Source organism: Orbicella faveolata, unplaced genomic scaffold (genome assembly GCF_042242905.1).
Source record: "Orbicella faveolata isolate gen_17 unplaced genomic scaffold, um_ofav_v1 contig_46, whole genome shotgun sequence".
Lineage (NCBI taxonomy): Eukaryota > Metazoa > Cnidaria > Anthozoa > Scleractinia > Merulinidae > Orbicella > Orbicella faveolata.
The window spans coordinates 9,911,464-9,924,550 of NW_028301576.1; the positions used below are offsets into that span (position 1 = coordinate 9,911,464).

The following is a 13,087-nucleotide window of genomic DNA, read 5'->3' on the forward strand; positions in this document are numbered from 1 at the left end:
TTTAGTGAAGCTACTGTCGTGGCTTTATCAAACTCCCTAATAATGGCAAACTACACATCTAAGAGAAACTACAATGTACTGTTCAGAGAACTTGTCTTCATGATTATAGTCTGAAGTTTATGTGTAGTGTCCTAAACTGTAATTCACCAACTGAGTGACAGTTTACAACCAACGTACCTTTGACGGGTTCCTCTGAAGCTGAGAAGAGACAGAATAAACTAATTACTCGAAAATCGACTTTTTCACTTAGCTCACCTCCTGCACATATTTAAAAAATTATGTGCCTAACAAAGTGCTGATTTGATTTGATTTGACTGTCAACAGATCTTTAAATGTACGAAGCATATTGTTCCCCCCAAAAGACTAAACACTCTGCAAAAAAAGGCTACTAGCAAGAAAATTAATATTGTCCCAAGTTATCCAAGGAAGTCCATGCACCTCTGTCCCCCTTCCCACGACCCCTCCACTTTGCTCCATCATTTCCCAACTGGCTCTGTTTCAGTCTACATGTAACTTTGGAAGTACATCTTTGCAGAATTTCAGAATTCAGTTATTGTATCTCAACTTTGCCCACCCTCTGTTCTGCTCCCATGCAACCCGTAACCTATTTTTCCATGTCCCAATTAATGGACAGGTATTCCTTTACTTTTTTGCTTTTGATAATTTATCCAGCAACTATGTATATTCTTTTACTCATCCATAGCATCCTTCTATTCCTTCCCTGAAGTTAGGTATGATAATTAATTTACAGGTACAGTGTACCACCGTGTACATATCATAGGATTACTTCTAAATAATGTACTTACTAAGCTGTGTAAATACTGCATTTATGTAGTTATAAATTAGTTTATTCTACATTGTTGCATTTGAAATGGCTGATAATATTGATTTCTTATAATTCTTAAAGATGTTGTTCACTTTTATCACTTGTTGATATTACCAGTTAATACTACTACTTAGTAATACAAGAAGCCTTGTGTGAAGGCACAGGATTGGTTTATGGGCATTGCAAGCCACACTGGTACACTGTAAATGGCGCAGGTGGATAGCCTGAATACCACAGGCATCCAGCCTTCAATGAACAGCACAGGTGTAAGGGGACAAAACAGAAAATTACAAACAGACATGCATGTAATTTTTCTTATTAGCTTTATACAGCTTTGCCAGGGAACTGTTAATGTTTTTGGGTCAGAAAAAGATGACATATATATGTTACGAAAGTATGTTGAAATGGGATGCCAATCTTGCAACATTTCATTGCTGACATTGTGTACACTGTACCTTCTTATGGTTTCTCTCAAAATTTCTACTTCTGTCCCCAACAGAGACCTCCACCCTCCTAATATATCGATTTAGGCAAACCTAAAAGCGGAGCTCCTGGGCTGGGTTGTTCAAAGCCCGGTTAAGATAACCCAGGTTAAGCGAGAATTTTGATTTTAGTTTTGTAACTTCTTTATGTTGTTTGGCATTCTGTTATGAGTTTGAATAATCTCAAAATACACAAAACAAAACATTTGTATACAATAAATATTTATACTTCTGTTAACTTTTAATCCTTCATTAGCATTAACTGGCTTCTGAACAACCCAGCCCTGTTTACAACAAGTTAGCCTAGCATGAGCCCGCAATCCCATAGAAAACCAGCTCTTGGTCAGCGGTCGACTAAAAAAAAACATGTTACCTCGATGAGCTCAAAACTTGAGCCTGCGATATGTTCACATGACACTGGTCAGCAGATACCTTTTTTGACCGGTGTCACTTGACCATAACATTGATGTCCAATATCAAAGAAGGAGGCTATAAATCAAGGTTACATGTCCCTGTTAACCTTTTAGCTAGACTATGGCTGCCATGTTGCGCGACTCCATTGCCGTCATGCATACACGCCCACGAGCAATACCACTAGTCATGATAACCATGAGAAAATCCTTTCACAGGTTTCCTTTTCTTTCCCATATGAGTATGGGGCTCTGCTTGGTGGCCCTTTGGGCCGCCAAAGCTCCGCTATAACTGGGCTGCTAACACACAATAATCTTACCCAGTTTACACTTCTTCCGGCACAGCTCAAGAGTAGGAAAGCGATTGCTGTTTCCCTGACAACCACCATAAATAAACTTATCACACTGCCCAGATGTGTGGTTGAAAAAGTATCTGGGAAAATATCCTCTACAAGGTCCAACTTCTGGCTGAAACTTGCAAACAACATCAGCTGAAAAATGAAAACAAAAAAGTTAGTACAGTCGAACCTCGATTATCCGGACTCGTCGGGACCTTGGTAAATAGTCCGGATAATCGAGAGTCCGGATAATCGAAAACATGTTTATTAATGAGAGAGAAATGTAGACAAAAGGTATACAGCAAAGAAAACATCATTTTAATGGTGAAATCTACACAGCCTGTATGTATTTACAAATAAAAACTTTCAGTTCAGGTATTTACAAATGCATGTTTGTTTGCTTCAAAGACTTGTAGCTTGATCAGGGACTTTCGTTTTAATCCTTCGGTTGTCTCGATGCTGTCAGTAAATTTTAGTATCTTGTCTTTGTTCTTCTGTATGACAGATCTGCTGCATGCTGATGCCAAATTCTTGAGCTAAATTTGTTCCTTTCTCTCCTTTATCCAAACGTGAAATAATTATCTGCTTATCTTTAATTGATAGAACGGCTCGCTTTCGCTTTGTAGACATGCTTTTGATTTGAGTTTATGATCGATCGCTAGTGTGTTTACATAACCCACGCGGAAGGAACTAATCAAGCATGAAATTCCCTTGGTAACAAAACAACTGAGCCAATCAGATATCAGCTGAACGCATCAGACTATCTCTTCGTCTCGTCGCACTTGCGAATTTTGAAAAGCGCACAGGATAATACGCTGTTTCAACAGTCTTTTGAAAGGATTATTGGGCTTTTTGCGACTTTGAGTTTTCAAGATCACAACTAATTAATATTCATGAAAAAATTGGGACCAGAGAAAAAAGTCCGGATAATCGAATAGTCCGGATAATCGAGGTCCGGATAATCGAGGTTCGACTGTAAGAGAACCGCAAAAACTAATCTCCCATTAATTTAACAAATTAATAGCAAATTATGCTAAATAATAATTTTTAAAGTAAAAAAATGCTTAACCAAATCATCATTTTTTCACACGTCAACAGAACTATTATTTTTATTCTTAGCAATTATGTGAGAGGTTTGTCACATTAGGGGTAGAAAATGTTATCAATATGAAATGTGATATGCCCATGGCTTAATTACCTGAACAAGCCTCTTTACACTCCTCCTTGGAATTAAAGTTGTTGGCATTTCCTTGGCAACCACCATAAATAAAAAACTCACATTCTCCAGTCTGGGTGCTATAGAACCATTTTTGAAAATACCCCATACACATCCCAGGCTGTTTGGGGAGACCACAGACATCGCCAGCTGAAAAAAAGAAGCATCATAATCTATATGTATAGCAAAATTTGCCACATAGTCACAAACCTGACAAATAAACTTAGGCTAGTACAATACAAGTATAAACAAAATTTTCCTCCATGGTTTTTGATCTCTAATCCTTTCTCCTCCCTTAGGGTCTTGGGGTCTGCATACAGGCAACATTTACTTCATTTGCCTCAAATTTCAAATGGACAGAATGTGGAGAAATTCTTCTTTTGCATGAGAATGTTTGCTACCCACGCTAAGATTAACAAAAATGTGAGAAAGTTTAAGAAAAAATGGCTGACACTGATCACTAAAGACCTGTGACTTCTGGCTCCATTTGAGGCAAGGCTGGTGGCCTGTCTTGGGCTTGCCCTTTACAGTTACTAGCACCAGCTGACCTTCACTGGCCTCTGGAAAAGGTTTAAGGGGCCAGCCAGATCCCCTGTCATCAGTAACTATGACCCCCTGGGGCCCCAGCTGAAGTCAGTGACCTAATGCAATCTGATGATGAAGCCACCGCTCTTATTTTACCCATCTCTCAAACAGGCTCAGGACCATTTTGAATAACATTCAAGGCAAAGCATTGGTCTTTACAACATGATATTGTATGGCTAGCTCCATGAACGGGCAAGATAAACCCAATCCTGCATGGTGATTGGCCACCCAAGCAGCTAAGACGGTGCTATCTTGCCCACTCTGCAGGACTCTGTTGACTACCCTCTGTCTCAGTCTGTAAACATGTAAAAAAACTTGGCCAATATATATCCAGCCATCTTGACCTCACGCTTGGTCAATAATCCATATATTATTATTTATAATCCATCAAATATTTTCGCTTGCACACGATTGGTCCAAACGTGTCACATGACTGAATATTCCTCAGCCAAAACTGGGGAATATCCTTGAAAATTCCCCAATTTTCAAAACTGTGCCTGTTATGAAAAATATTTGAAGGACAATAAACACAATAGCCTCCATTTGACTTCGAAAATATGCTCGGATATTTGTCCTTGGACATTATCTGTTCCTTGAAGCTCACAGTTTTCCTTGAGCTTTGCTCTCGGAAAAATGTTCGCTTCTCGGAACAGATAATGTCTGTGGACAAATATTCAAGCATATTTTTGCACCAAATGAAAGCTATTGTTTATATAGTTTTAGAAAACAGCCCTAAGAAAATATGCACATTGATCGTGTTTATATTTTAATTAACAATTAGATTATGAGCATGAGATTCCTATGAGGCGATAGTTGATGAGGCCGAAGGCCAAATCAACTATCGCCTCATAGAAATTGAGAGTAAATAATCTAATTGTTTTAGTAGAATTCTAACTTTAATTAACACAAATAATGGTTTTCAAATATTTTTGAACGCATTATTGAACTTTACGCTTTAACAAAATTGCACATATTGAATTGTCCTTGGTAAATTTGCAGTTGTTTACGTGCGCGCTCCAGTTTTTCAATAATTTCAAGTTTTTAAAGTCAAGAATCCGTTTATGTCCTTCTTTTTGTCTTCTCAGGAATGTAATTATCCATTTACATCTAAACTTTCTTCCAAAACTTTGGAAAAATGATAGAAACGTCGCATTTCTTGGACAACTGACAGCTACTACATTCTAATGGCTGATAGTATACCAGCAGCTAAGCCAATCAGATTGCAGCATTTGCATTAGTATACTAGTAGAATTCTACTAAAACTGGATAGAAACACACAACTAGCACAAGCTGTTGACATAATGATGGCGCAAGCAAAAAGAATTTACATTTTGATGATCAAAGTAAACAAGTTGTCTCCCTTTTTGGTCGCAGTGTTTTCTAAAAGAAATAGAAAACATGTGAAGCTTTGGGAGAACTCGAAAAAGCTGTGGAAACACTCGTCTGCCGCTTGTGTTCCCACAGCATTTCTTGTTCTCTCAAACTTCCACTCATGTTTCTAATAAACAATTAGATTATGAGCTCGACATTTTTTATTGCGTGATAGTTGATGAGGGCACAGAAATCGAGAGCGAGTAATCTAATTGTTTTAGTATAAATCTACTAGTCCTTCAAAACTTTATCTAAAACCTCTTCACAGACACTTTGAAAACAACAAGAAGTGGCTGTCATTTTGTCAACAACCACACACTGCTACGCTACTCACTATCTATCACAGAGTAGATAGTGAGTAGCGTAGCCAATCAGAGAACAGCATTTGTGATAGAATGCTAGCACATTTATACTAAAACTCGATAGAAACACACTACATGTTTTCTATTTCTAAAACATTAAATAATAATAATAATAATAATAATAATAATAATCTGGGCTATTATGTAAAAACTAAAATTAGAAGACATAAAGAGATATTACCTGCATGGGAGCACTTTTGGATGCAAGCAGCTTTGGTTTCAAAATTGTTTTCATTGCCCCCACTGCCACTGTAGAGAAATGATTCGCACATATATGACCCTTTGCTGTCAAAATACCAACGAGGTGAGAATTTAGCTGGATCGGTTCCAGTACCAACAAGCTTTTCCAAATTGCACACACGGTTTGACGCCACACTGGTGTCCCCAGACTTTGGAACTAAAGAGAAAGAGTGCCAATAAAATTCAGTTAGTAAACGTTTACCAAGAATGCAGAGGAATATTGTTCCAAAATGGAGTGCAATTCTAGACCCACGTACAAAGTTAAATTCATGGGTATTTGGATGACCTGACACTTAAGTCAATTAAAGGTCATGTTTCACTAGGACAAAATTATTTTCACTACTGGTTGACTTCTGACAATAATTGAATAGTGTAACATCTTGACCTCATGTTTGTGTCTCCCCAGTTGGTCAACAGGTCACTTCAGCTCCATGTTGGCTAATCTATGCCAACTGTCACTTAGTTTTTGGCTAATAAAGGACTTTCTTCATTCTTGTTCATGTTTTCTCTTCATGTTGCTGTACAATCGTGTTCTCTATTCACTCATCTTTTATAAGACCAGTACATGCAACACGGACATGAATTACAATCAAATTTGCCAAGTATTTTGGAACTGCTAAGAGAATTTAAAGGGTCAACTGTATAAGCAGCTTTTGTTGACTTTCAGGGATTTTTAATGTATATTTCTTTGATTCTATTTTCTACAGTTATGTAGTCTTCCATTCCATGAACAAACAATGCCCAGTAATTTTAACCTACCCTTAGCAGCCTCAACAGAAACATTTACGGTAGCCGTCACAGTTGCAGACATGGAAATAGCACGACACACATATTGCCCTGCATCTTGCTCTTGTACGCGACGGAAATGAAGCGTTTTAGAATTGAAAGATCTCAATCTTGAATAAAGAAGACGATGCTTCATGCTAACTTTGCGCCATAAGACTTGAGCCGCCTTTCCTTCAATCCCACACTGAATTTCACCTGGTTTGCCAATTATCAGGGTTTGTGAAGACTGATGTGTTGGGCTGACCTTTAAGGAAATCACTGAAGAGGAATATAAACAAGATATTATTAAAAGAATTCCACAAACAGCAATGATTGAAACCAACAAAAGATTGTAAATCAACCATGCCAGTCGGTCCAAAGCCGAGACAAATTTTTTGCTTATTACTTAATTTTCCTGGTCTGGAGATTAAAACAGAACAATTTTAATACAAACAATAATTTGCATATTCACCAACAAGAATCAGTCATGACAAGTATATTAAAGACCACGCTATGACTTGGTCAGCTGAGGAATTTTTTCATCTTTAAATATTCTAGTGTTTTGCAAGTTACATGCAAATCTTCTTGAAGCTTGAAGCATCAGTAAAAAATATTCAAAGTTTGTTGTGATTAATATCTGGCTCCTCTAAGTATTATGATCACAAGTAGAAGACATCTGGCTTTTTTTTCACATCCAGGCCACAATGGTGAATTTTTTTCTCAGTTAGAAACTTACTTTTAATTGATTTGTTTTTGAGGAGGGTAGAATCCATGTGAACTGTGACAAGTGTACACATGCTGTTGCAATTTGTAAATGCCAGTTTCATTTGTTGGTTATCCTGTGTAATCGGACCAGTCCGTCCGAGCGTTTAGGACACGTGATTTGATCGAGGTTCATTCCAGTTTGGGTCAAACCTCAGCACTACACGTTTTTGTTGATTGCGTTGTTATTTCCCTTGTGTATGGTCAAAGGAACACTAACTGGACTGTCATTTTGTTAAGGAACTTACAGAGAATAAAAGGGATCGAACATTACCAACACTCGTGAATCAAGGTTACGGTAACACAAATTTTCGTATTGTAAACTGGACAGTGTCGAGCGTTTCCCTAGTTGATCTAGACGAATAAACGATGGATTTTATGGCTGTTACACAATAATTAAATTATTTAATACACCCAGTTCTGTGAAATTGGGGGTAGGGGTGGGGGTTGCTGCTCAACAAAGTTTTATGCAGGGAGCCCTAATCTGCTGCAAGTTTTAAACCCTTACCATGATTCCTTCATGAAAAAGCCTTCTTGATGAACAATAATTTTAATTCGTCAATGAGAAGGCTATTTCACGGACCATTAGGTGCATTTACATGTATTTGAGACATTTAAACTGCCCTTTTAAGCGTCCTGCTACACTTAACACAGAAAATGCAGTGGGGAATGTGACGCTTAAATACCAGCAGAAAATGCATTTTTCAAGATTCTGATCAGTCTGGCTAGAAAACATATATTAAATTGTGATAGTTGTATTTTCAGATGGCCAAGAGGTAGACAAAATGCCTTTTAGAGGAGTTGTGAAGTGCAAAAATATGTACATTTAGACTGCGGACAGTTCAACTTCCAGAGCTCACTTTACTGTAATACATTATCATTATAACTCAGGCAACTTGCACACAAAAGCATTTTTGAGCATTTACCATTCTGGGACCTTCCAGCATGTATTTTGTCAGTTTTTTACCACTGAAAATTGGACAATTGCAGAATGTGTGCTATCATTTACATGTTCTGTAAGCAGGGCTCGCAAAAAATTTGAGTTACTGCTTGCCCTTTGGACAAGTGGGAGGCACAATGACCTCATGGTTACTGCACTTGACCCCAGATCAAGTTGTCCACAATCAAGCCCTGGCTCAGGGGACATTGTGTTGTGTTCTTGAGCAAGGCACTAACTTAACTCTCACAATGCTTTTTGCCATCCAGGTGTGTAAATGTACTGATGAATTTAATGCTGGGGGTAACCCTGCAATGGACTGGCATCCCATCTATGGAGGAGTAGAAAAACTCCTAGTCACTCCATGTTAAAGAAACCACTGAGGATAAGCTCTGGTCTGATGGGCCACTTGGCTCGCATGCAGACTTTACCTCTCCAAAGTAACTCAATCTCAACTTTTACTTGCCCTGGACAAGTCTTTGCTCATCAGGCAAGTGAGAATGAAAAGTTAACTGCCAGGAGGAAAATCTACTTGTCCGAATAACGGGACGACACTTTTTTGAGCCCTGGTGAGGTGAGATATGTGGCAGCTATGGGGTGTTTTGGGGCCTGCTGTAAGTACATGCATGTGAAGTCATCAGCTTGTCACATTAGAGACCTTTAGATCCACGTTCACCACAAATGTCTAACTGCAATTTGAGGTTACACTTTTGCCATTTGCAGTTTGGACGTTATTAGGTAAAGATTGTCGGAATAAATTGTATCGAACAGAAATCATCCTGTCAATACATTGGAAATTGTCAAAATTATGCCAAAAAATTGATAAAAAAAAGTATGACTGTATTCTAGCATGTTCAGCTTTCTTTAACAAATAAATAAAGAAGCCTAAGCCATGTATTACACGGTGAAAAAACATGACGGGTATTTGAGAATGCGCGGGAAATGTAGAAAACACAAGCCACAGCTTAGGCTTACTTCATTTGCTTTATGATATAGAGCTAATATGGCAAAAACAATAGAACACACTTTTTCTATGTTTTATACTCTGATAAAAATGGGTTTTTGACCAATCAGAGGGTGTGCAGGGTCCTATCTATATTATAAAAGGAAATAAAAGCATCAATCATAAAACAAAGATTCAACTTAAGCTGCTGCCATATTGGATTTCCACAAGGATTAGTGCCTTTCTACAAACAGCAACAAAAGGTAAGGTAATTGCTTAATATATGCCTGAAAATTATAACCAATTTGTGGAAAAAGGGTTACTTTATTTGATTTCAGCATCTGTTTGTGGCATAAAATAAATTCAAGCCCATAAAGCTTGAGGTAAATGACTTACATGAAAACCTATACCTCTTGAAGTTCAAAACATGAGTTAGAAAACCTCAAACATGACATCTAGCTCTGGTCACATGACCCCTAGCCGTTCATGGTAAACGTAGATCCAAAAGTCTCTATTTTCATTACTTATACACAAGACTTACCTTGGCACTTCCCTTTAGAAACCATGGTGATGCCACCAAGCTTACATGACGTCATGTCTAAGTGACAACTACTTTCATAAGTGATACCATCTGAACCACAAACTTCTTCTCCAATGGAGTCTGGGCATGAGTCGCGACATCTGCATTCAGCATGATTGTTTTTATTCACAACACATACTTGCCCCTGGATGGTGCATCTCTTCTTGTTGCATAATTCGTCACCTGAAACACAATAACATAACATGTTCTTGACTCTAAACACATACTGTACAGTATAGTATCATTAACAATCTTTAACAAGTTCCAAAACAATGTCTTAAATTTTAATTTTAGCCAGCCATTTTGAACATTCTTGCTATGGGTACATGTGCTTGCATTCTTGTGTTGTTTAATTTCACGTGCCACCCTATAGCTACTCCTGACAACATTATTTTTGGTATATTTGACCTGTATCTTTCTTCAGAGAAATAAAACAACTAGCAGATACCTTTCAGAGCTGCAATTATTTATAACTAAATTCAACAAAAATGCAACAGTAACAGGTGGGCAAGTCTAAAGGGGGCATGAGTGCTGAACCTGAATAACACTACTTATTTTTTCTTCAGCTTCTTAGCAGAGGCTGATTAGCTAATCCTGTGCATTCCAGTGGTCCAGATTTTACCATCTGAATTCTAAGTACGGACTGCTCCAAAATTTCCAACTTTGGCAACTTTTCAAGCTTTTATCATTACATAAAACTACGCAAAATGTAAACATTCAACACTGAGTCAAACAATTATGGATTCTGAAATCTTTTTGCACTTGAAATTTCAAACACATGTGAGCACCAGATTTGAACTGAACAGCTTTAACTAAAGTGCAGCACAAAAGTTGCTTTCGAAGAAATACCATGGAGAAAAAAGTAATTTATTATTATTTACAAGCCTTGGTTAGTCCCTGTAAATTATTTGGGAAAAATTGTGGCCTTGGTCTTGAGTACAGCCCTGCAGACATTACAACAGCAGAAATAAAAAAAAAAAGATTTTTCAGGCTGTTAGGCAAAATATGACCTGCTTTGGGGGAAGACATCGGTCTCTTTGATCATAAGGTGCCGCAGCTATAGTCGAGTCTGGTCAGGACATAAGGGCCCCACACATCAGGAACATCCGATGACAGAATTTATGTCCAAGAAAAACATCCAACCTGTTAGTGGAAACCTTGCCAAAACCTCAGCAGGGCTCGAAAAAATCGTGGACCCATTATCCCGGACAAGTAGATTTTCCTTATGGGCAAGTAACTTTTCATTCTTACTTGCCTGATGTCGTGCAGGGGATCAGGTAAGTCATCTGCAGACTAAATCATTCAAAAAGCAAACTAAGACTTGCCCAGGACAAGCAAAATTTGAGAACTTCTTGTCCCAAGTGCAAGCTGGAATTCAAGTTTTTTTCAAGCCCTGCTCAGTCATATTATCTTAACTGATTTGTGATGTCAAGCTACCGACATGTCATGTATCATGCATAAATATTGCAGTAACAAGAATTATCCTGTCTCTTGCAAATTTATAATCATGGAATCTACTGCTAAGTACAAGCAGTGCAATTCCTCCTGTTGACTGAAATCTCCAAGTGGCAATTGCACATGATACCCCATGACAATATCTATATCCTAGCTATGGAATATAATTTTCTCCCAGTAGTGCTGTCTGTGGTAACCCCAAGGTAGAATTAAAACTGAATAAGCACAGCTTTTTATTACACTATGAGTTAAAATCTACTAATCTATAAAAAAGATGTTTATTCTACCCAATCATCATCTTCTCTTCTAATGCCAGAGATGCCGAACTAAAATAAAAAATCAAAATCTGGGAGATTATCATTTTACCTTTTTGACCCTAAAATAAGTTGCTCAAACAAGAGCTCTATCATATCAACCACAAAAATCATCAAATATCGAAACGTTTTCTCCAGGGTGTTAAAAATTAGCCAAAGAATGTCTGATTAAGCACTTTCTTTTGTAAGTGCCCCTCACGGCAGACCAGGAGATTTGGTCTACATGTATATCAGGGAAGACTCTCAGACAATGCAGGAGAATTAGTATAGATGTAATGCTTAAAGTACAGGTGGCCAGAAGGCATGGTAGTTTAACTGCAGTAGATACCACTGTAGCTTCCCTCTTCAAATCAGTGTAATGTACCTTGAAATAATATTTGTCTTCTCTGTTAGAAACACTGGACTGACAAGAGAGAGACATAATTTCTTTTCAGGACACAAATTAGTGATAGGAACTGATCAGAATGATAAGCAAACACCTAGATATCATATTTATTTCACAGATGACCCAAACTGCTTATCTTTCATTCGGAGGCACATGCAGTGTGATAAGTCATGATAATTAAGTATAAAATAACAACCCTCAACACAGTGGTTACTATTTATCGCATTGAAATGTTAATTCTAATCATCCTTCTAACGCTGGTATCAATAATGTTGTGATATATGTGCATATACATCAATACAATTCGTCTGCTTCACCTGGCCGCTTAAAAATTTATTGCATAATATAGGAAGTTGTGTCGAACTTAGCATAACAACAGATAACAACCCAATTCGAAGTTTAAGGCAATGTGTGCGCGAACAAAATCCAAGTGCCTTTTGTTTTCTCGAGAATTTTGTTTTTGACCTCACCAAGGAAACAATTTAAGCTTATTGACTTTGGCAACCGCGAACTCTTTCTGAAACCAGATTCTGGCACACGTGCAAACAGCCCACGAGCTAAGGTCACAGGTCTCGATAAACTTGCTGTCAAAAAATTCAAGTCTCTACGCTCAATGTACTCGAGGAATACAAGATAGAGAAAGATATGATGAGAAAAAAGACAAGAAAACCATATCCCAAAAATACATTCACGGCGATAGACAAAAGCGTATTCTACGCAAAAGCGTAGAATGGTTAAAATAAACAAGGTCACATAAAGGTCACGTTTCCGCGGAAAAACAGTCTCGAACGGTATAAAAATACTGTATGAAGCATTTGGAAGAATAAAAGTTAAGCTGTTATGCAGCGTTATCAATGTTGTAATTTAGGTTAAATCAACCAACAAAAGGGTAAGTCGACGGAGAACTGAACGAAGAAGATACCGTTTAACGATATCTTCTACGTCTGCTCGAAAAAGTATAAGGCACCGTGTAAAGATGTTATATAACGTAGCAAAGGGCCAGTTTGTTGGTTTCAGTCCACGAGAAAGATAACTGGAGATCTTAAGATGAGAAAGACATGAAAGAAACTGTAAAATATATATTCATATGCTGTCAGTGCGTTTATGTGAGAAATT

At 37.7% G+C, this 13,087-nt stretch overlaps 1 protein-coding gene across 4 annotated transcripts in view; it reads right to left on the reverse strand.

Moving 5' to 3' along the window:
* Positions 1 to 13,087, reverse strand: part of LOC110051236 (uncharacterized) — a 53,746-nt gene that overhangs the window by 40,441 nt on the left and 218 nt on the right. For all 4 annotated transcript variants that reach the window (XM_089278247.1, XM_089278246.1, XM_089278245.1 and 1 more), the window contains exons 2-7: positions 9,779 to 10,000; positions 6,590 to 6,874; positions 5,772 to 5,987; positions 3,255 to 3,422; positions 2,039 to 2,209; positions 178 to 198 (exon numbers count right to left, since the gene is read on the reverse strand). In XM_089278247.1, the coding sequence (XP_089134373.1) occupies positions 178 to 198; positions 2,039 to 2,209; positions 3,255 to 3,422; positions 5,772 to 5,987; positions 6,590 to 6,874; positions 9,779 to 10,000 (1,083 nt within the window). The remainder of the gene's footprint in view (positions 1 to 177; positions 199 to 2,038; positions 2,210 to 3,254; positions 3,423 to 5,771; positions 5,988 to 6,589; positions 6,875 to 9,778; positions 10,001 to 13,087) is intronic.